Genomic DNA, 22,258 nt, shown 5'->3' on the forward strand with positions numbered 1-22,258 from the left:
TTTAAAGGAAACTTGTCTGAGATACTTTAAAACCTGTCTGAGATACTTTAAAAGTGTAATTTGGAGGGCACTTGGCATGTCTCTTCAGTCTTTGAGCAACTACATGGAAAACCCTCAGTGAGCCAACGCTCGATGCTGTTAGCACTGTTGTAGGCTGAAACTTGACTATAAACCTGGCATTTGGAAATTCTACGTTTGTTAATAATTTCTTATTAATTTAGATTAAATACGCTCATCTAGCAGTTAAAACGTTTGGTGTTTCTTGGTTTGGTTGTCTTGGTGTTATGCCCTGTGAGGAGGGGCTGAGGACCCCTGCGCTGCCCAGCCTGGCCAAGAGGAGGCTGAGGGGGACCTGGCGGCTCCCCGCAGCTCCCTGAGGCGGGCAGCGGGGCCGCCCTCCTCCCGCCCTTTCTCCGCCCGCTTTCCTGCCCGTAGTCCGGCGGTGGGGTCGGGCTGGGGAGCGGCCGTGAGGGGCAGGGCGGGCGGTGCGGCCCTGCCGGGGCTCGACGCGTTCGGAGCGCGGCCGAGCGAGCGCTCGGGAGCAGCTGGAGCCGCCTGGGCCGGGGCGGGCCGGGGCGGGGAGGCGCCGCCATGTACGGGCTGGTGCGGGCCCTGCGGCAGGCGGCGACCCCCGGGCGGCTGGCGGCGACCCGGCGAGGGGGCGCCGGGGGACGGCCCTGGGGCTGGGGGCTGGCGCTGGGGCTGGCGCTGGGGGTGAAGGTGCCGGCGGGCTGCGAGGCCGGCGGCGGGCAGGAGGAGGAGGTGACTCCGGCGTCGTCCACTCGGGGCTTCGGCGCGGCCATCGAGAGGAGCCGGGACCTGCTGCGGAGGATCAAGGTGCTGGGGGGTCGCTCAGGACGGGCTGAGGCGGGGCACGGGCGGTAAGATGGCCGCCAGGGGGCCGGGTGCCAGAGAGCAGTTCTTGAGGGGGGCAAGAAGCCGGGGGGGGCCGTGAGGGCTGCAGAGGGGGTGCTCTGAAGGCGTGCTGCCCTTCTGAAAAAGGAAACGCAGCCGTTGGAAGGAGTGCGTGCACTTAGGAGGTGGTGCTGGTCACGGCCTGCCTGTGGACTCTTGTCTGAGTTTTGTGCGTCTGGCTCGTTAAGTTCATTAAATTATGAAATAAGTTATTTTCATTAAGTTGTTATTATGCTGTTAAATGTATTTTTCAGAGTTGCTGAGTTGAAGTCTTTGTTTCTTGAAAACAGTTTATACCTGTTTGGACCGTCTAGTACTTAATATAATTTCAATTATAATGTGGCAACAATGTGCAAGCATATTTCTAATTGTAGGATTGCTGTTGTATCTTTAGAGCTTGGGAGAGAAGGTCTTTATTAACTGTAAAGATTCTTTGTTTTCACTACTTTTTTTTTTTTTTCTTTTTTGGCAGGATGAAGCAGGAATCCCAGGTATACTAGTTGGAGTCTCTGTAGATGGAAAGGAAGTCTGGTCAGAAGGTCAGTATGTGGGGCTACCGGTTGTGTGTATTCCTGGGAAGTGATGAACAATTCAGACACACCATTCGGGCCAGGATTTCATCCACTTGATGTCTTGTCTCACGAAAGTGGTCAGAAACAGGTGCCTAGGGAGTGTGAAGTGGTACTTTCCTTGGTAAACTCTGTTAACATCCAGGAGTCAATAACATACCAACTTCACGAGTATGCTAGTATATATCAGTGGTTATGTTTAAGAACGTTTCTTTCATTAATTTGTCAGATCAGTCTTTGACTGTACATGCACTCTAGGCATACACCTGTAGTGTTGTCTGGTGGAAGTGTGATGGGAGGTTAAAAACCTGTTTTCTCCCTAGGAACTTACTTGACAGTCAAAGTAATAATGACTTGCATTTGGTGATCTCTCCCCTATTTCTTGGCTGAGGTGTAGATTGTTACTAGGAAGGTACTGAGATTTAACAACTGTCATCCTTTCAGAAGTTGCAAGTGATTGTTCTGGTTATACAGGTTAGTTTTAAATAGTCTGCAGTTTTGCTCATCGTAGACATTTGATGTTCATTATAAAAAATACAATGTCTGTTTTAGAAATGTTTTCATAATCAGTTGTGTTTTTGTTTTTTCCTTTTTTGGACAAATAAGGTAATGGTAATAAAAAGAAATGTATTTCATGAAGGTGTTAAAGAATTTGAAAAAAAATCTAAGATTTTAACTAACTTTATTCTAACAGTGTTTTAATTAATGAATATTTTTATAACTGTAAAGCTGATTATAGTTCTCCATTTCTCTTATTGTGACAGAAGTGAATAGCAGAATTTCTGGTACCTGGCCTGATAAAGACAACTGTACTACAAACTCAGTCACAAAACCTTTCAAATAGGATAGCTTTTTCTTGTCTTAGCTTATATGTAACGAAAGCAGAGGTTTTTCGAAGACTCCTGTGGAATCCCTTCCTTGACATTCAGGAAGGTACTTGAGGGAACTTGTGCCTGGGTTGTGGTTTATCACCCTGACTTACATATCCCATAGCAAGGCAACTACGTGGGGAAGCATAAGCCATGATGGAGGTTTCTGTACAGTGCTGTGTGTGGATACAGAAAACAGCATTGCCTTGAGAAAGGCAGCTGGGACGTGGGTAACATTGTTTTAGTAGGTTTCTAGCTCGTTTTGTTTTCCTCCTCCCTACTTCATGGGGGGAAAAACAGGATCAGGTATAAGTCAAATGCATGTTGTGACTGGTATCAAACCTGTTTTCTTGCTAATTTGGTGAGAGTGATTTGAGTTTCAGAAGGTATTTTCCTTAGCAGTATGGCATTTGCATTCACAGACACAGTGCAAACGCTCAAGTAGTAATTTTACATAAAAGGAATGAAAGAAAATGTCTTAGGCAACTGATATAATTGATTTTATTTCTTGTATTTTGGCAAGTTTTGTTGCTGAGTAGTTTACTATTAGGCTACTGTGTTATATAGCCAGACAATGCATTGCTTGTAGGCTTTACAAATGTGTTTGTACTGAAAGCTGCAAGTGTATCATCACTGTACTTCATAGCTTTTTCTGCTGAAACATCACTTGCATGTTTTCTTCAAACCCAGCTCAAAATGAAGACTACTTTGGGCGTCTGGTAATGCTTCATTAATTCCAGTTAGTGCTACTCATGCGTTGGTTATATAGGGAAAACACTGATATGGGGATTCTTAAGTTGTCTTTTCATTGAAGTCAGGCTAGAAGGTGGTGAAACAGACTGTTTTGTGCATCTTTACAGCTTAGGTAATTGCTGTGAGGTTTTTGAGTAATTTCTTAATTTCTGTATTGATAAAATAAGACCTTTTAGTGGTTTTTAACCTTTATTTTAGAGAAATAAAAGAGTATTTAGGACTGTTGGAGAATTATTTTACAATCTATGTGTTGTCGTCTTTAGTTTTCCTACATTAAATATTTGACCTCAGGAGTATAAATTTTGACTTAATCTTCAATCTTGTTTAGGGTTAAGTTTGTTTTGTGTACTTAATCATTAATTAATGATTAATTAATGTTGGTTAATACCATGGGCTCTGATTAACCTATCCTACTAAATACTGTTGTTCATTTAATTGAAGCAGGAGCATGCTTACAATGCTTCATTTCTCAGTTCAGCTAGAAGAAATATATTTTGAGGTGCCAATAAATCGAGTAATTTGCAAATAATTCAGCATGTCTCTATGTAAAAGTATTTACTGCTGTTTTTATTGTCTTAAAGGTTTGGGTTATGCTGATGTAGAGAATCGTGTTTTATGTAAGCCAGAGACGATCATGCGAATTGCTAGTATTAGCAAGTGTCTTACCATGATGGCCATTGCTAAACTGTGGGAAGAGGGGAAACTGGACCTAGATGCTCCAGTGCAGAAATACGTCCCTGAATTTCCAGAAAAGGTCTACGAGGGTGAAAAGGTACATAGTTGTTTATTCTTAACACTTGTTTGGATTTTGTTCCTGCCATTGCACAGCCATATGTGTACAAGTGCTGTATTACCTCTTCCTGTAAAACACCAGAAATCATATAGACAAGTACTGATATTTGCTGCTTGAAAAAGAAACACTGGAAATTTGGATCTTCAGTTTTATAGTGTGTGGTGTGCATATACTTATTTATTTATTTTAACTCCTTTTAATACACGATGCTTAAAAGCTCTTATGTCTCTGTCCCTTCCTCATGTTGAGTTTTACTTTCTGGTGAATCAGTTTGCATTGTGTGTTTAATCACAGAGCTCATGTTGTTCATTCTACCTAGGTCACTATTACTACAAGACTGTTAGTTTCACACCTGAGTGGGATTCGTCACTATGAAAAAGATATTGCAAAAGTAAAGGAAGAAAAGGAAAAGGCAAACAGAGCATTGAAACTAACAAAACCCAATCAGGATAAAGAACAAAAAGAGAAGGATGGTAAAGGCATTGAAAAAACTGATTCTGTCAAACCAAAGAAAGCACACGAAGGTGAAGTAAAAAGCCGAAATTCAAAACCTGGCAAGAGAGATAAGGAATTTGAACAGGAGGAGTATTATTTGAAGGAAAAATTCGAAAGTGTGATTGAGTCACTGAAAATATTTAAAAATGATCCTTTATTCTTCAAACCAGGTGAGTTACTACTCCTTTAGACCAAAATATACTTTTCTGGTGATTTTTCTTGTTTGTTTGTTTCAAATTGTTTTTATATGCAGTGAGGTTAGTAGGGTCCAATAAATAGAACTTAAGCAAAACACACAAACACTGGTTCTGTTAATTTTTTTTTCCTGTGCCCTGTTAAAAGCTCAGTGGAGAAATATTTGGGCTGATCTATACAGACTGTGTAGTCATGTAATTGTCCTTCAGCTGACAACTTTTTTGATGACTGAACTGATCAGGACTTCACTAGTTCAATTATGGATATCTATCTTGTATAGGTATCTTAAATAATATGCTGACTTAAAAAATTATGCTTATATGGGTACCTTCTCATGGTGTATCTGCAGTATCAAGCAGGTTCAAAAAAGGATGTAGGTTAGTCTTAAAAGGTAAAAGGTAATACAGAGAGTCCAAGATAGTGCAAAGGTGGGACCTCAGGTAGAAATAAAACTTCTCTTAGGAGTTCTGAGTAATGCAGTTAAGTGCTATGAAAATATCATTTCAAAGTATGTTTTAACAACTTTATGTCTACAAAGTATTTTGTAAGCAGATACCAGCTTGTTGTGTTCATGTTCTGGAGACCTTCTAGATATGAACCAAAAACAACATTATTGAGGCAACAGATCAGAGCTAAATAATTATATTGAAAGACAATGAAGTCATAGAACTACCGAGGCTTGTTATTATTGGAATTATATAATTCAGTTGTAGAGAGGACTTCGAAGAGTTTCAGGTGTACGTTCTAAATGAGTTAGGTTAATAGACAAATGATACCCATTGCTGATAAACAGTAAATAATGTGTGTTTATGGGGCAAGGGATTGGAAGGCTGAGAAGCTAACATATACCATCTTGGGGGTTGTAGGAATCATATCAAGTAAGGGATCTGTCATGACTCTGGACACTTCGATGAAAACTGTTGCTTGATATATGGATGTTTCATAAAAGGTGTTAGCACCAGTTAAGATTAAAAACAGGAAACATTGTCTAAAATAATACACATTACTGTTCATATAATATTCCAGGATATTCCAGAACTAGAAACATAGAACTATAGACATAGTGATAAAAGTGAGTAAGGCCTTGGGAAACCTTGAGTGAGTATACTGTTGTCTTTCTGTCTTTATAGTACAGATGCTAACAAGTTAGGTAGTTCAGCAACTCTTAAGTAATTTCGTGGTTTGCTTCAGCTCTCCAAATCCAGATATCATTGTTAGAAATAATATGGCAAATTGCGTGTAAAGAATGTTAAATGTCAGTCTTTATATTTCAGCATGAAACCTGGCTGTACATGCAGATTCAAAAAAAAAAAAAAAAAAAAATTTAGTGCTGCTCTCAGAGCTACCTGCACTTAGCAAGCGTCTGTCTGCTGCCACACAGCAATTTCTAGGACCCAGTATCATAAGCAAGTGTTTTACATCCAATTAAAATTGGGGGTGGGGTCTTTAAATTGATTATTTATTGCTATACATAGCTTTATTTGCACATGTGATTACTTAAATGGGATGCCTATGGTATAAAACATAAGCATCATGAAACTAACCTTTTTCCCTTTTTCTTTAAGGTAGTCAGTTCTTGTATTCAACATACGGCTTCACCCTCTTAAGTGCTGTTGTAGAGAGAGTTTCGGGACAAAAATTTACAGATTATATGCTAAAAATGTTTCGTGACTTGGATATGCTGTCAACTGTACTAGATGACAATGAAGCAATGATATATAACAGAGCAAGGTAAACAAGGATGAATTTTTACTCTGTTCTTTCTACAGTGATTGTTGTTCTTTCTATCTTCGAGCAAACTGAATTGAGAGTGTGCTATTTCTTTTTGGTCAGGTCTTTAAAGAAGTGGCTTATGTTATTTCAAAGTTAGTCATGTAACTAACTGATTTTATGTTAGTATTACGGTATTGGTTCTGCAATTAATGTGAAATTATGGAATGGGAAATAAGTTTTTCCTATTATAAGGGCATCTATGTGGCAGGGAAGTGGCAGAGGTGACTTGGAAGTTTGCATTTAGTTTGGTTACAATTAAGCAGGTAAGTGTAAATAGATGAAAATGGAGTAATAAGGATTGAGTTTCTCATCTGTTTGGAGCCTTATTTTACTGAGCCACTCTGATTTGTTGACACCTGATTTGTTAAATTTTGTTGCTGGAGGAAGATTCTAACAGTCAAAAAAGCAGGTTATAGAAAAAAAAAAACATGAAAATGAGGTTCAAACTTCTTAAAAGTTTGGATTTTAAAGTGCTCTGACAGAGTAGAAGTTGTTATGAACAAATTGGATTCAAGGTTTATAGTAGCACTTATATTTAAGTGTTGTTAACTGTTATAAAAGTGACACTAAATATACAACAGCAGTTGGTAATCTTTTAGGGGTAGTTTTACTGCTGTATTCTAAGATGCTTTGAGCTGGTGTTTATTTTGCTTGCAAATTTTCAGAGGTTCTGTACTCCTATTGCGCTGTTCATTCTGCATTTATAGTTGGTAGTTTCCCAATTTGCATTTTAATGAAAGGTTTTGCAAGACTCTCTTTTTACCCTCGCTCTTGTTAGTAGTTTCAGAATGTTCAGTTGTATATAGTAACTGTAATGAGGTGAGGGGAGAAACCAATCACAAATGAAAACTACTGTCTCAGAACAGTCCATGTAAGACTTGCTGAAGTTTCAGTTTTGTGTGTGATAATCACAATGTAGTAATAAGATTCCTCTTCCTTGAAACACTTTAAATCTAGTACAGGGATTTGAGAGAAGTCCTGTGCTGGCTGATCTACAGGTTTCTATCCGGTCTCTTACTTGTATATTGCCTTCGTTCTTAGTGTATCCTAATAAGAAGTAGAAGGATTAGTACTTACATTGAAACTAAGCTTCTAAGCTTAATTTTTGTTTTTCCCATCTGAATTTTATGTTAATTTTTCTACAAATGAAATACACTTAAGGAAAATGCTTTAAAGACAAAGTTTCATGAGACAAAGGTAATACATGCTCAGTTTGCCCTTTTAAGGTTGTATTACATAGTATCTGAGATGACGAGTTTCCTTGAATTCTAGGTGTTACGTTTACAACAAAAAAGGACGTCTGGTAAATGCACCATATGTGGACAACTCTTACAAATGGGCTGGTGGAGGCTTTCTGTCATCAGTAGGTGACCTTCTGAAATTTGGAAATGCCTTGTTGTACAGTTACCAAGCTGGACAATTTAAAAACAGTAGTGGCAAACTTCTTCCTGGGTACCTCAAACCAGACACAGTCGCAATGATGTGGACCCCAGTGCCAAAAACTGAAGTGTCATGGGACAGGGATGGTAAATATGCAATGGCCTGGGCTGTAGTAGAGAAAAAGCAACAATATGGATTTTGCAGACAGCAGAGACACTATGCATCTCATACAGGTGGTGCAGTGGGGGCAAGTAGTGTCCTCCTGATTCTTCCTGAAGATCTGGACTCCGAAGCCATAGACACTGCGCTAGTGGCACCACCTAGAGGAGTGATTGTTAGTATTATTTGTAATATGCAATCAGTTTCCCTCAACAGCACTGCCTTAAAGATTGCAAGGGAATTTGATAAAGAAAAACGGGCACAATACATAGATTAAAAAAAAGAGAGAGATATGTAACTGAACTCACTGTACTGAAACATAGAAAATGGAGAAGGAGATCAAATTAGACTCTGAGATACGTAAGAATACATGAGGAAAAAGTATCAACAGTACACTTAAGTGTGGCACCACTAGCAGAACTTAAGTGTGGCTGGAATTCATCTCTCAGGGAAGTTTCTAACCTATAGAAAAGAAAAATGTAACAGTCAAATTTGACTTCCTGCATTACCTGTGCAAACTATCCCTTTAGTAGCAAGTTTTCTTTCCTCATCTAGTTAAGTACTTGACAAAGATTAAAAAAGAAAAAAAAAAAGCATTGGTTTCTTGTGCTGAGTACAACAAAAAGTTATCTACCTTAAATATTAAGCTTTCGAACAACTTGCACATCTTGATTTGGGCATGTAAAGACTGAATTCATTATTTTCAAAGTTCAGGTCTGCCAGAACCGTTCACTATTACTTCAAAATGGTTTTGGTGTTGACTTTTGTACTTTTACATACAGCTTTTCTTATTTGTCTGAAAAGCAAAAAACAAAGCTACCTCCAGAATGAAGTACCAGAAGTACACTTTTGTCGGAGTTACAGATTGCAAAGAATTAGGAAATGAGCCTAAAATAATGTGTGTAAACCATTTGTTATTTATATATTCTCACTTCCATTTTTATTACACAGAGAACATGAGATTACTGTACCGTGGAAATAAGGGTATTATTTCACAGGTGAGTATTCCCAAATAGCACGATATGATGAGCTGTCAGTCTCATTGTTACTGGATGATAGACATGATTACTTCAGTACTAGAAATGGTAGCTTGTAGCTGGAAATGGCACTGTATTCTGGAATGTAGATGTTCCTTAAGATACAGGAATAAGGAACTGAAATCAGTAAAATTTAAAGCCCATTCTTGAAGCCAGTAGTAGAAGTCTTGAAGACTTGGAGATTTTTTTATTTTATTTTTTTCCCCAAACCATCCTTTTCTCCATTTTGAAGACCTGCCTCAAGGAGTTACTTTTGTACAAAGCCGAACAAGAAATTGTGGTAGACTTCCAGATAAGTATTATCTTTTTTTTTTTTTTTTTTGAGAGAAATAAAATAATAGCTGATTATATTAATTTTATATATTCCATAATGGCATGGAAGATCTCCATGATCACCGAAGCTCTTTTTTGCTCACTCTACTTCCCTTGTAGTTATATCAGACATTATTTCCATATTGAGACAAAAAAAAAGCATCCTTCAGAAAAGGTTTGAATACTTACATCTCTGCACCGTTTAGCAGCTCTGCTTTGCTGAATATAAAGAGCAATATGTCTTGAATAACAGTTGAGAAAAGATAGCTTGGGAAAGATGCAGGTATGACTATTCTTTGGCATTAACTTTGTAGTTGATGCCTGCGATGTGATGAAACACCATGTTGTCAGCTCTGTTCCCTGTGATTTTTTTTTTGGCTAAGACAGACAAACCAAGAAATGTATTATTATTATTTTGAGGTGTCAGTGCTCTACCTGCATTTTTAATTGACAATAGGGCTGTTTTACTACTCTTCATAATTTTAATTGTTGTTGTGCCTTAAAACAGTAAAAAGTTACACCTGAACTATTTGTTTTTTCTAGCCCACCAAAATTTTACTTTTGTATTTATGAATTATTGGTTGTCTTGGTATCTCAAGGATATCAAATCAGTAAAGGCAGGCCAGGTAAACCTTTCTGAACAAACTTGCCTTTGGTGATGCAATGTATTCACTTACTCCCATTTGAATCTTTAATATTGTTTGACAATTCAATACTGGAGATACTCATCTTCAAAGGCAGCATTTTTTTCCAGTCTCGAGCACCGACTAGCTGCGTAAACGTGCAGCAGCAGAAGTCATTGCCCATTTTACACAGGGAACAAGAGTAAGTAGTTCTGAGTTGTTTCCATGTTCAAGAATACCTGAACAGAAGTTGACCAAATAGAATATTTTAATTATAGAAACTCTGAAAAGTAACGCTGCTACTTTAGGATCCATTGTACTTTAGCAGACTTTTCTTGTATGATGCATTTATTTTGCAAATAGTAGTTATTCTCAGAAACAACTTTGTGTACTTCAGAAGCAACAAATTTCACTTACTGACCATTGTGACTGGGTTTAGACAAAAACTGAGCGTGTAGAAGGTGTAGGTCTATTATTATGCTTGTCTACATATGACTGAAAGTAATAAATGCAAATGTTTGAAGTATGTAAGAAGGTGAATAATGCTAAGAAGTGTCGTAAGATACTTTTAACACTAAGATATTAACAAGCCTCTTGTTCCCATCATAGAATATGTTTAGCCACCACCTTCTTATATGTGAAGACCACATTATTTTTATCTCCTGTAACTTAAGGCTTTAAAAGTCTGTTATCATATGTACAGTACTGGAAATGTTATGGACTCTACATTTCATCTTCCAGCACCTGTAGCAAAATGGGTCAGTAACTTTCTCTGATGTGGTACTTAATCATAAATCTTAAGTTCTTATGTTGGGGTCAGGGTGGGAGAGAAAGCAGGTATGGGTGACTAGAAATCAGTCTGGCTATTAGCACATGTAGTCAGGTCACAAGTGATTTAATATTGCTACTGTCATCTTTGTTCTGAAACCAGTTATTTGATAAACTGGCATGAAATGGGGGAAACTGGTAAATTAAGAGCAACTTAGGTGACTCACATGCTCTTAAATTAACTTTTATTGTGAAAACAGTGTGGTGCTGACATAAAAGTGTACTTCTTTTAAAGGCATGTGTACAAAATTGGTGCATCTATTTCTGTATCAAACACCTACTTTTTGCATCAGTAATTATCAGTATTCGCTGTGTGAATTAACTGAAATAAAACATGTTTCAAATGCACTGAATTACAGTATCAGTTTTTTTAATTGACTAGAAATTTACCGCTTTTTTTATGAAAAAAAACACAAGTTGATTAGAAATTCCCAATAATAAGGCCACCAAGACAGGTGATATTCTGAAAGATGTTGACATGTAACTCAAGACTTCATGTAGTAAAACGAGATAAATGTAAGGTAGCATGCTTGACGCGTTTATAATGGTTTTAAAAAGAAATTTCCATTTTTGAATAGCCATTTAGACAGGGATTGATTTTAAGAGCTAACTAAAAACTTGCTTCCTTATTGCAAAAAGGTAATTACTTCCATGCTTAATACTGAAAATAAGCGTGGTTTTACTGTCCTAGTCATTCACAGCTGTTAGTGTAGTTTGTGTACTGTTGGGTGTATGACATATGCCTTCTCTATCCTGAATGCTTTCAGTATTTTGCAAAACGCTTTCTTTTTTTGTGTGTGTGTGTGTGTAGGAATCTCAGTATAGAGTGCAGTTTCTAGACCAGATTAGAGGAAGGGAAAGCCATGCATTCCAGAAAAACATCTGAACATAAGTGAGTAATTTCATATTTGAGATTAACTATCACCATGTTCCACGACATGGTAAAGGGACTAAATCAGTGGTGAAAGGAAATAAGCTGCGTGTTCTTTTTAAATCTGTCTAGCCTTTGTAATCCGTGTAGTCAGAGCTGCTACAGTGATAAAATATACCAAATGTACTCTTATAGCAGTCTGTCACCATATGGTAAACACTGCTGATGATTAATCTAGGGAAGGATGCAGCAAGTCCAAGGTTCAGATTTTTATATTTAATGACAACACCCAATTATAGTACTCTGTTTAAAACTATAGAAATAGAGCTCAGTTGTCCACAAACTTGCACTTCAGTCTGTTTATTGAAAAAGATTCCAGCTCATCAGTCACCAGTACCATGTCATTTTTACAAAATCAATCATAATTACACTGTTATATTAACAGACATTTTCTTAAACAGCTAAGGCTTTCAGGAACACGTATCCAAAGCCCTATGCCGAAAAGAATACTTAGTGTTGCTTTCTTCTAAAGGAGCAGCCTGCAAAAAAAATAACAAGTAGAAATATGAATAGTCTTAAATTGCTAGATGACATTGAAAAATTGTTCACCCAACTGAAGCTGGGAAACTGCATAGTAAATTTAAACTTTGTGTACCGTAAGAGGTAACTACCTAGCACATTAAGTTTACTCTAACTCAGCATGGTCATCTTGAACTCATTTTATGCTAAGCCTCAGGTGTACTACTACTTTTTTTTTTTTGAGATGTCTTCTAAAGTTCCAGTCTACTGGTCTATCTCTTAGTGGTACAAATCCTAAACTGAAACAGCAGCTAGGAGTGTTGGTACCTTTTCAACTGCTCAACAGCCTCATTTCAGGTATTCTATCCTCATATAAACTACTGCTGTATAGTATTACGTGGTACAAGCAGTACTATATATATGTATACTAAACTTTGTCCTTTAAATGTAAGGTGAGTGAAGTCTGGATTCATTCTTGAAATTTCTTGAAACCCTTGTGTGTTTCCAGTGCTTTTCATATATACTAGCTATTGGATTATGGATCAAGACATCAGTGTTATAACCAGTTATCTGCATGTAATTAAGAGTGGTTATTTGTTCCCTTAAAATTTATATAAATTTCAATTACGTAATGTGAACTGCTTTACAGCACCACTGTTTAAAAATAAACAAGCAAGCCTCCACTGACTAGCAGTGGCATGGAATCATATTAACCTAGCCCAAGTACCCTACTCCTTTAATGGTAACTTTTTTAACCCTTTAAAATTAGTTCAGAAATAAATAACCTTTAGTCTAGTGTTAGCCTGAAAGAAGATACAAATCAAAGCATCAAATATCAAGCATGCTTGATCAAAACGTAGCTGCCAAGTTCCCTGGCATATCTATCTGCATAGCTATTAAAAAAAACAAAAAGCGCAGAAAAACTTGCAGGCTAGGGCCCAGTAACAATGTTTTTACTAGTTAACTAAGCATCTTGAAAAATAAGCTTTCCGGTATCAGTTTTCATAAATCAAAGCTAAAAGACTTGCAGACTATCACTACATAAACACACAGTCTTAATTGGAATATCGGGCTTGCTTAAACAGTGCTACTTACCTTCTGTGAGCCTAGCCTTTCCCCCAGTAGGCTGACACAGGACAGTTGAGCAGCCTACACACAGAACTACTGTCTGAGCATGGCTGAATACAGTGGTGATCTTGTAGCACCCTGGAAAACAGCATTATTAAGCTTTCCACTGAGTGTTTCTAGCATGTTTATAAATGTATGTGTAATTCAACCAGATACCCTAAATATACTTGTTTCAATTTATTATTTTGTTACAAAGCATACCGAGTAAAACATTGTTACTGTAGTCTGAAACACTTCTTTGTTTTTACTGACATGCATAGAAAAGCAAATTAGTTAACTGAATGAAATTGTTACACTTCCCCATGTGAAAATCATCAACAGAGCCTGAGGGCTGACAAGCCCTAATTTACCTGCAGTATGTGTCCTATAAAAAGTAGGAGCTGGTTACCTTATCTTCATCTTAGACTAGCCTTCTGTGCTGAATAAAAGAACCTTCTAGATAAATAAATAATTATTTGTTGTAGTAGAACATTGCTGAGCGTTGATCAAGTCTGTCAGCTGTGAATGTGTGCACTGCTGTTCAAAACTGTTTGCTTTCTGTTTAATAATTAGTGCACATAAGGCACATGCTCAGTTGTATTCTGTAAGGCTAGCACCATGTTTACACCAAAAGACGTGCATAGAATAACTTCAGTGCATTCCAGATTCAAGACGAGCATCAGGAAAACTTTAACTTCTAAATTCTACAACTTTTGGAAAACATGAGATCAATCTCATGAATTTCTTATGCAAAAGAATTTGTGTGCCTTTCATTATTTGCCCTGAAAAGTATTTTTAATTAGGAGGAATAGGAGAGACAATTTGTAATGGATTTAATCCAGATGCGGATATAAGAAATAGATAAGGGTGACCATAGATGCCATTTTCAGCATGTCTGGCCCAGAAAGATAGGATAAAAGTACACGTCACAAGGAAGGTCCTCAGAAAGCTCTTTGATGAGAGTTTTTTTTAAGTAAACAGTTTATTTCCAAACAGTTTTAATGACTTTACCTCACTTTTAGATGGAAAACAATGTCTGAGAGCTTCTTAGAAATCTAAACTACTAAAAATAGGATAATAAGAAAAAAATGAATGGAAGAAAAATTCCTTCAAGTCAAGACGATCACTACTCAATCTATGAGTAAGTCAATCTATGCATTTTTCTATTGTTTTCTCACTGTTATCACTTTCTAATGTTGCAGTACTGTCTAGGAGGTAAGTTACAACATTTGATTTCTGCACCTTAGCATGGTTGTATGTGTACACTGCAGCTGTATGTGTCCTTGTGAAGTGTTTTTCTGGCTGTTCTTCCAGAACCAACCAACTTAACAAAAGGAAGAAAACAAACGTTAGTTTTTATTTGAAACTTGGGCCATGGGTGATTTAAACCACCCATGTCATCTCACTTCTCAGAGGTGCAGATCTGAGGGGTTGTCTCCCCCCCCCCACCAGCTTTTCATAAAAGATTATGTTGTTTTTCCTGTTTTAGACCGCTAGAAAAATAGATAAATGGATCATTTCAGTTAATTTCTAAAAAAATGTTGAGAACGCTTTTAGTCTAAAGAAAGAAAAGTACATTTTTTCCCCCACAGCACACGTAAACCACGTTTAGAGAACAAGCATCCCCTCTTTGGTGATGCAGAGCCCCACGAAAACCCATGTCCGTCCTTCCGCGAGCCGCGTAGCCCTTTACCTGGGCACTTGACGTCCATGAAGTAGGAGTTGGGGCTCTGCACCAGCCGCTTCTTCTTGTGCTTCCTCTTCTCGTCCTCTAAGGAGGGATGCACCAGGTCCTTGGCCAGCTGTGGAGGGCAAGAGCAGAAAACGCACCCGCCGTCAAACCCCGCTCCCCGCCAGCCCCCAGCCGCCCTTAGAGAGGGCGCGAGGGCGGGGACCGGGACCCGATCCCCCCGCCCGGGCCCGGAGCGCCACTCACGGGCATGGCTACCGCGCCGCCGCCCTTTGCCCGCCGCGCTTCCGCCGGGCGCGGGGCTCGGGCCGCTCTGGGCGCTCGGCGGACCCGGCTCGGTGGTTGGCGGCGGGCGGGCGGGGCGCGGGGCGGCCGCCGTGACGGGCCTGGGCCGCCATTGCCCCGGGAGGCGCTGGGAGTGCGGCAGGTTACGGGTGCTGCGTGGGTAACTCCGTGCTAGGAGCTCGCACGGGCTCCCGGGGAGGGTCTGCTGCTTTCCCCCAGGCAGCAGCGCCTTGGGATTCAACTGGAACTCGAGGAAGCACAGAGGAAGGCAAAAGCTGCAATATGGTGCCAGTTCTCTCATCAACAAATCTGCTCGTTTTCCCTTTTACAGATGAATGTGGTGCATAGGGAAAATATACTTCCAAAATAGCATTCTTATGTAGTCACGTGTAGTTGCTAGAAATTCTAACATAGGGTTTTATATAGTCGAATATAAGTGCTAGAAACAACATCAGCATTCAGGTAGTTCTCTTTTTGCAAGGCATCTTCATATCTTTGTTGGTGAAGAGATCAAGCTCTTAATTCTAATTTTTAGGTAATAAATCTAGAAGTCCCATATGCTTTTATTTTAGGTGTTGACTAAATTGTCATGCAGTGTGATGCTAAATTGTCATTTAGTGTGCTAAATGATGTGTTACTTGAACCGGGATATTCTTTTGCAGTTTCCCACCCCGGTCAAAAAGAAAAATACAGAAGAATTTCTGTGTTTAACTGCATTTAGAGAACCTATGAGAAATGAATAAATCACAGTGGGAATGCAGAAACATTTTTTCATATATTCTGTTACTTGTTTGAGTATTTTTTTTCCCATGTCAGTAAAAACAATCATAGATGTAATCTGTAAAGACTGCTGGATTTAATTGAATCAAATCCTGAACATTTAGAAGTGTAATTCATTAGAAGCCCAGTAAGTGGCAGAAATAGACCTTGTAAAAATTGCTTAGTGTGAAAAGTCTTCTGAAAACATACAACAGGCAGCATGTAGAGCCACTTCCCTTTTGAAGAGAACTCACACATTTAACAAAATTTGTTTTAAAAGTTTGCCATGTGCACAAGTGAAGATGTGAATTTCATAGAGGCATACCTTTCTCACAACAGTATTCTCAAAGCTGGCATGGCCTCTCCAGTGCTGCTGCTGTACACTTTCAGAGTACCTCCTTCCATGCCCCAAACCCTGCATTATTCTGCAAGAATAGAGCCATGCATTGTAGTGCTTCAAGGCATTTCATTGGCTAATGTTGTGTTAGCGTTTTTTTCTTACGCTCTTGAGTGATGATGACACGGGGAGGTATTTCGCAAGTCTGTTTTGCTTTATCATGGGGACTTTAATATGAAAGGCTGTAATTCATGCTGTCCTGTGCATGCTGTTCTGTGAAGCTAGGAGCCTAACCCAGTTAACAGCACAGACGGAGAGGAGAGGTTGAGTTAGAGTCTGAAGGAGAATTATGATTTTGTTTAGTTAACAAAATAACTTCACCACAAATAAAACACCACCACCAACGACAAAAAAGTAGAACTTCTGAAGTGTGGTTCTCCTGCACCTCTTCCTCCTAGCTCTCCCTCCTTAAATGTCTTTCCTGCAAGGACCCTGTAGTGCTTGAGGACAACTTTAGATTCACAGTTTACATGAAAGATTGGTTTCTGTGGAAGGAGGGGCACACAGGATGATCTGAAAACAGGATGTGTTTTGGACACATCCCTCTGTTTGGTTCTCTATTTTGGTTTTACTGGGAGATTCATTTCCTTTTCATAGCTGTTTGTAGTTCAGAGTGACCTGCTAAATGACTCAGTTATAATGCATTACCTTCAGTCTTATGATAAAAAGTTTTTTGTTTTTTTTTTAAGTTTTAAAAGTTTGGTTTTTTTTAAAGTATGCTATTAAAGTATACTATTTGGAAAACAGAAACACAGCACTAAGTTTGGGTTGCAAGTTAACCAGGAGAGAAATGCAGTCCATCTCTGGTGGGTTTGTACCACAATGGCATGGCCTACAAAGATAGAGAGAGATTCAGGTCCAAGAGAATGACTTCTTCAGAGCCTTCTTCTAGCAAATGAAGACTTTAATCTCATTTTAGAGGGAAAAAAATCAAGAAACATTACCTGTCCACTATAACAATGACAGAAAATTTCCAGAAGCTGTTCTGAAGATGTTTAAAACCAACATAATGACAGTTAATTTTTTTTTCTGCATAGTGAGTGGCAGTCTTTGGTGTTTAAAAGCTGTATCTGCATCTCTGATGACATGTCTTGTGGTGTTCTGCTGGGCTGTGTGTGGAGGCCTTCCTTGTGTCAGGGAGGTAGCACTGGAGCACCTGTTCGCACCCATGCCACCTTGTTCTGTTCTATTTATGGCCTTCTGCAGCTGCATCTTGGTGTTCGTTGTGATTTGCCCTCTGATGCTGCAAGAATACAAGCTTTTTTGTGTTTTTACTACAAAACATTGTTTAAACTGACTGTGGTCACTGAGGAAGTGAATATTGATGGATTTGTGAAAAAACAAATTCACTTGAATAATGCTTCTACTGGTTTGTCTAGTGTACTAAAATGTGGATTGCTCTCTCTGTAGTATTATTAAGACCATTTAGATTTCCACATACTAACCAGGTCTAAGCTGCACCCAAAACAAGGTTCACTTCAAGTGGTATGTTTGATTTGGAACACAGACTGCCTGCAGTTTTGCCTGTACTGCAGAATTAAGTATAACAACTTTTAATTGGTTATAAATTAATGTTATAATCCATAGTCGGTTTAAATATGCTTATGCTGTGGTAGTTTAGTTTAACACTGGAATTTGAAGAAGGTCCACGTTTAGCATTATCTTAATGGCAAACCTTAAAATTGATGGAACTTACAGATAAGAGTCTTACAGAGCATACTCTAAGTAATGACTTGATTTAACCTCTGCTATATACAGTTGTGCAAGATATAAATGTGGAAAAGTCAAACATTTAGATCACTAGTATAAAGTACTGTTCTTTCTGAAGACCCCCAAAATTAAACCAATCTTGTTAAAACCACATCTTAAAAGTGGAACATAACGTATCAAATGCACTAAGCAAAGTGTAGGATGAGCACAGAAGTGTCTACCTGCAGAGAGAGACATATTTACTGTAACTGGGGAATAAGTGACATTTTTGTAAAGGAATGTCATGTGATAGTCATCAAATGGTAATAAATTGCAGGGACATCTGCCAAAACCACAGTTGTTAAAAGTATATTTCAAAAATATTATCATATTAACTATCAGAGTCCCATAGCTAAGGAGCAAAGTTCATGTTAATGATTTGTAGTTACATGGCATTCTGGGAAGGACTGCCTCATAAGCTTATCTTTTGTAGGACTTGAACCTGTAGATTCTAATTAGTGCCAGGATCTTGGTTCTACCGAAGTTTCAAACTCTTTTGTTTTATGAAACCTTGTACTTACACAATTAAGATCTAGAATTTCCTACGATGTTATATGCATTGAACAGAAGAGATTGAATAGGGGAAAATTTTCACACAGTTCTCTTTGTACCTAGCTGGTCTCACCTTTAAGCAGAGAGGAAAAATGATTTTTGAAAGTTAGTGTATCATTTGAGAAAGTAAAATGAGAGTAGGAATGAAGGAGCAAGTTTGTAATCTGGCACTCTTCTAAAATGTATGTGTTGGTTAAATAGAAACAAGGATTTTCTGTTGTGTTTTTTGTTTGTTTGCTTTTTTTTTTTTAAGGTGTAGGTAAAGATTGTATTTATTGCATACGAATAGCAGGAGTAAATATATTTTGCTATTCATTTTGATGCCTTTCTCAAACTGAGTGCTTTACTAGATGCACTTTACATACACGTTAGTGACTAATGGAATTCTGCCATTCCTTGGGTGGGACTTGGTGTGTATTTTCTGGATGAGTTTCAACAGTGATGTTCTGCCAAAACTGTTATGGCTGTTATTTAGTGCTTGTAAAAGTTTTTAAAATCTTTCTTTTTTGAAATCTGGAAATCAACATCATCATCAACATATAGTCAACACTATGGTGCTTTACACTTTTTCATAGTGCCAAAAGCTAAACTATAATGTCAACCTTTCTCTACTTACTACATGCTCAGTGTTCCCCGCAGTGGTTGTTCCATGTCATAAAAAAAAAAAAAAAAAAAAAAAGTTTAATTGTAGCTAATCTATTTGACTTCAATATAGCATAATACAAATGTTGTCTTTTCTAGTTCAGTGCTCTAACAAAGATTAGATTTCAAAGTATTTTCATGGACAGGTATCATAGCGTATTGGTTATTGAGCCTAAAAGCTTAGATACATGTACTGGAAGGTGTACAATTGTACAGTTAAATTTTTTTGTGCATCTTATAACATAAAAAAAAACCTTTCAGATTTTATGTCTAATTTTTTAATGCAATTTTAAAGTTCATGGTTAAATAAACATCTGTCCCTTGAATCTGGCAAACTGGCACTTTTCCAAATCACAACAGAACACAATATTGCAAAGCACCAGTGTAATTAAAGAGGGAAGTAATTTGCATTATTTTTCTATAAAACTACTCTTGAGTAACAGATGGCGATCACAAACATATTGCTTCAGAGACATATGGAAACCTATTTGTTCCACAAAACTCAGGAGTGAATATTAACCCCAAAATTACTCTCTTCATTGCTGAAATACGATGTAGTAATCTCCAGTATGGCCCTAATTACAGTACTCATGAGCAATTCGTGTCTCTGAAAATATAGATATATGGAAATGTGTCAGAGATTAGTTTTTCATTTGCAGTTTCCTATAATCTGATTATTCATGCTAGTCTGAAACAATTGATAAATTTGATTTGACTGCCTCTGTGACCGGTTGTCATTATCATTTATAAACTTAAATATTAGGTTAAGTATAGTAACAGCCCACCGTAACGTGTAAACAGCCCAACTCCAAATCATGCAGTAAAAAAAAGTGCTCGTATTGCTGCCTTGGTTCTGCCCTATCAGATGATATCCGTGTCTCCCAGTGGTCTTACTCAAGGAGTGACATTTTTACTTGAATTGCAACATGGAATCTCTGTTATAAAGTTAGATTTCAATACAGTTAACTGGAAGTTACATTAGCAGTTATGCCAAGCTATAAATGAATTCACCTTGTACAGAGTTTTACATCAGATCCGTCATGGGATTACTATTTTTTAAGGTTTGTTATCACAAACATGTGGGCCAGGAACATCACCAAACTGAGACACTTAATAAGGAAGATTTGGTTCATAATTAGGAATTTAATAGCTTTTGCTTTTTCAAGGTTTATCATGACTGACATAATTTATTTGGAGTGACTCTTCAGAACATTTTGCATAAGTACAGCAGTGGCCAGGTGTTAGGACAGTTCGCCCTGCTTTATCCCATCAAATTCTAGGTTTTGTGCTTGGAATATGGAGGCTACCTGAGTGTGTATGAGAATTTTAATATTCAAAACTAATTCCGTTTGATTCTAGACTCAGCATATATGTTTGCCAAATTAATGAAAAAATCTGAGATATTTTACACCTCACTCCGGCCTGGCTCCCTAGCCTCTGCTGAGCTGGCCGCTGCCCACTGGGCCTAGCAGCAGTGCGAGGAGCCCGCCTGCGTGGTGGGAGGCCAGGCCTCCCAGGAGCTGGGATGGAGCGCTGGCACGTCGGTCCTCCACGGTGCCAGTCCCACAGGGAATGATGTGGGGCAAACTGCCCTTCTTCCTTTGTGTCCCTGATAGGGAAGTGAGAACCGTTACGGGGATTTATAGTGTTAGACGTTTGTGTTTAGAGCTTGTCTGGAGGCTGCAGTTTTTAAATGAAATTAAAGCAATAGCTCTTTGCTGCTATTTTAAAGCATTTCAGTGATGTTATTTATTTTTATAGTGTCTTGTGACACCCTGTGAGAAACACATTGTAATAAATACATAATGAGGCTGCCTCACACTGCGAAAGAATTGTCAGTGGAAAAAAATGGGGAAAAGCACTTATTCAAATGCTGTAAAGTAGTCACATCTAGAAAGGATACCACGCTTCTAGTGCTACACGAGACTTTGTGAAAATAATTTTCCTTTTGTGTGAATGAGCTTCTTCCTTACTTGCTAAAGTAAAGGAAGTAAATACACCTAAATAGTCGAGGCCACGTGTGCTCACCTTTCCATCTGCGCTTACGATGGCATTTGACCAAAGTGCAGTGTTACGCCAGTATCTGTTGTGCCACTTGAACAGATAAACTGACCCCATTTACAGATTGAGATGGTTTCCGAAGAGCTCAGCGCTGTGTGGGACGAGACCACCTGACCGCTCAGCGTTGGCAGTTACCCACGCACACGACGTTTCCCTGGCACCTCTGCATTACCAACGGCGTTTCTCTGGCGCTGCTCCACTCGCGCAGCGTCTCAGCAGCGACCCGCGCCCGGACTACATCTCCCGCCGGCCCCCGCGGCGCTCCCGGCGCTGCCCGCCCTGCGTGGGCGCCGGGCGGGGCGGGGCCGCGCTGCGCTGCCCGCCCCTCCCCTGGCTGCCCCGGCCGAGCCCAGCCGAGCCGAGCGGAGCGGAGCGGAGCGGGGCCGCGGGAAGATGGCGAAGACGTACGACTATCTGTTCAAGCTGCTGCTCATCGGCGACTCGGGCGTGGGCAAGACGTGCCTGCTCTTCCGCTTCTCCGAGGACGCCTTCAACACCACCTTCATCTCCACCATCGGTGAGGGGCCCGCCCGGCAGCGGGAGGGGCTCGCGGGGGCGGCGGGGCCGGGGCAGCCCCGCGGCCGTTGCGGGGAGCCGGAGCCGTGCCCGTGCCCGCGCCCGCTCCGTCGCGGCGCGGTCCCGCCGCCCTCCTCGCAGGGCCTTCGCCGGCCGCTTGGCGTTTCCGTGCGGGCGGCCAGAAAATGGCAGCAGCTCCGCGCCGCGGGGTGAGGGAACTGTTGCTGCGGGGCCGAGCCGTGAGCGGGCTGAGCGGCGGGCACGGGGGGGGGGGCCGCGCCTCGGGCTGGCGGCCGGGGCTGCGCCGGTCCCGCTCAGCGCCGCGGGGGTGCTGCCGGCCCACAGCCTCCCCGGCCGCTGCGTAGGGGCACCTCCTCGCCAAAAATGGAGTCGGGTTTCACAGCTGATG

The 22,258-nt window shown here is 39.8% G+C and overlaps 3 protein-coding genes across 8 annotated transcripts in view; 2 read left to right on the top strand and 1 right to left on the bottom strand.

Annotated features, from left to right (window-relative positions):
- The first annotated feature begins 557 nt into the window (after positions 1-557).
- LACTB (lactamase beta) lies at positions 558-14,339 on the top strand. Of its 3 annotated transcripts, none has more exons than XR_007708740.1 (7): positions 558-837; positions 1,388-1,454; positions 3,688-3,878; positions 4,219-4,564; positions 6,155-6,320; positions 7,635-11,593; positions 14,221-14,339. XR_007708740.1 is itself a non-coding variant. In XM_035554110.2 (6 exons), the coding sequence occupies exons 1-6, from the start codon at positions 592-594 to the stop codon at positions 8,176-8,178; spliced, it is 1,560 nt and encodes a 519-aa protein (XP_035410003.1). In that variant the 5' UTR covers positions 558-591; the 3' UTR covers positions 8,179-11,778. The 3 variants fall into 3 exon arrangements, 1 of the variants encoding a protein (XP_035410003.1); XR_007708741.1 differs by lacking the exon at positions 14,221-14,339 and adding an exon at positions 12,336-13,180; XM_035554110.2 differs by lacking the exon at positions 14,221-14,339 and having other exon boundaries at positions 7,635-11,778.
- Positions 11,917-15,269, bottom strand: RPS27L (ribosomal protein S27 like). The gene is made up of 4 exons (XM_035554123.2): positions 15,135-15,269; positions 14,892-15,000; positions 13,187-13,297; positions 11,917-12,111 (listed from the first exon to the last, which is right to left on the bottom strand). The coding sequence occupies exons 1-4, from the start codon at positions 15,138-15,140 to the stop codon at positions 12,083-12,085; spliced, it is 255 nt and encodes an 84-aa protein (XP_035410016.1). The 5' UTR covers positions 15,141-15,269; the 3' UTR covers positions 11,917-12,082.
- Positions 15,270-21,620: 6,351 nt separating this feature from the next.
- The window catches only part of RAB8B (RAB8B, member RAS oncogene family), a 28,744-nt gene continuing 28,106 nt past the window's right edge, over positions 21,621-22,258 (top strand). Inside the window, exon 1 of one of the 4 annotated variants that reach the window (XM_050713079.1) lies at positions 21,621-21,850. In XM_050713079.1, coding sequence (XP_050569036.1) covers positions 21,727-21,850 — 124 coding nt within the window. In that variant the 5' untranslated portion in view covers positions 21,621-21,726. The remainder of the gene's footprint in view (positions 21,851-22,258) is intronic. The other 3 variants (XM_035554121.1, XM_035554122.2, XR_007708742.1) reach the window with 3 other exon arrangements.

The sequence above is a fragment of the Cygnus atratus genome, chromosome 11, assembly GCF_013377495.2.
Source record: "Cygnus atratus isolate AKBS03 ecotype Queensland, Australia chromosome 11, CAtr_DNAZoo_HiC_assembly, whole genome shotgun sequence".
NCBI classification, from domain to species: Eukaryota; Metazoa; Chordata; class Aves; order Anseriformes; family Anatidae; genus Cygnus; species Cygnus atratus.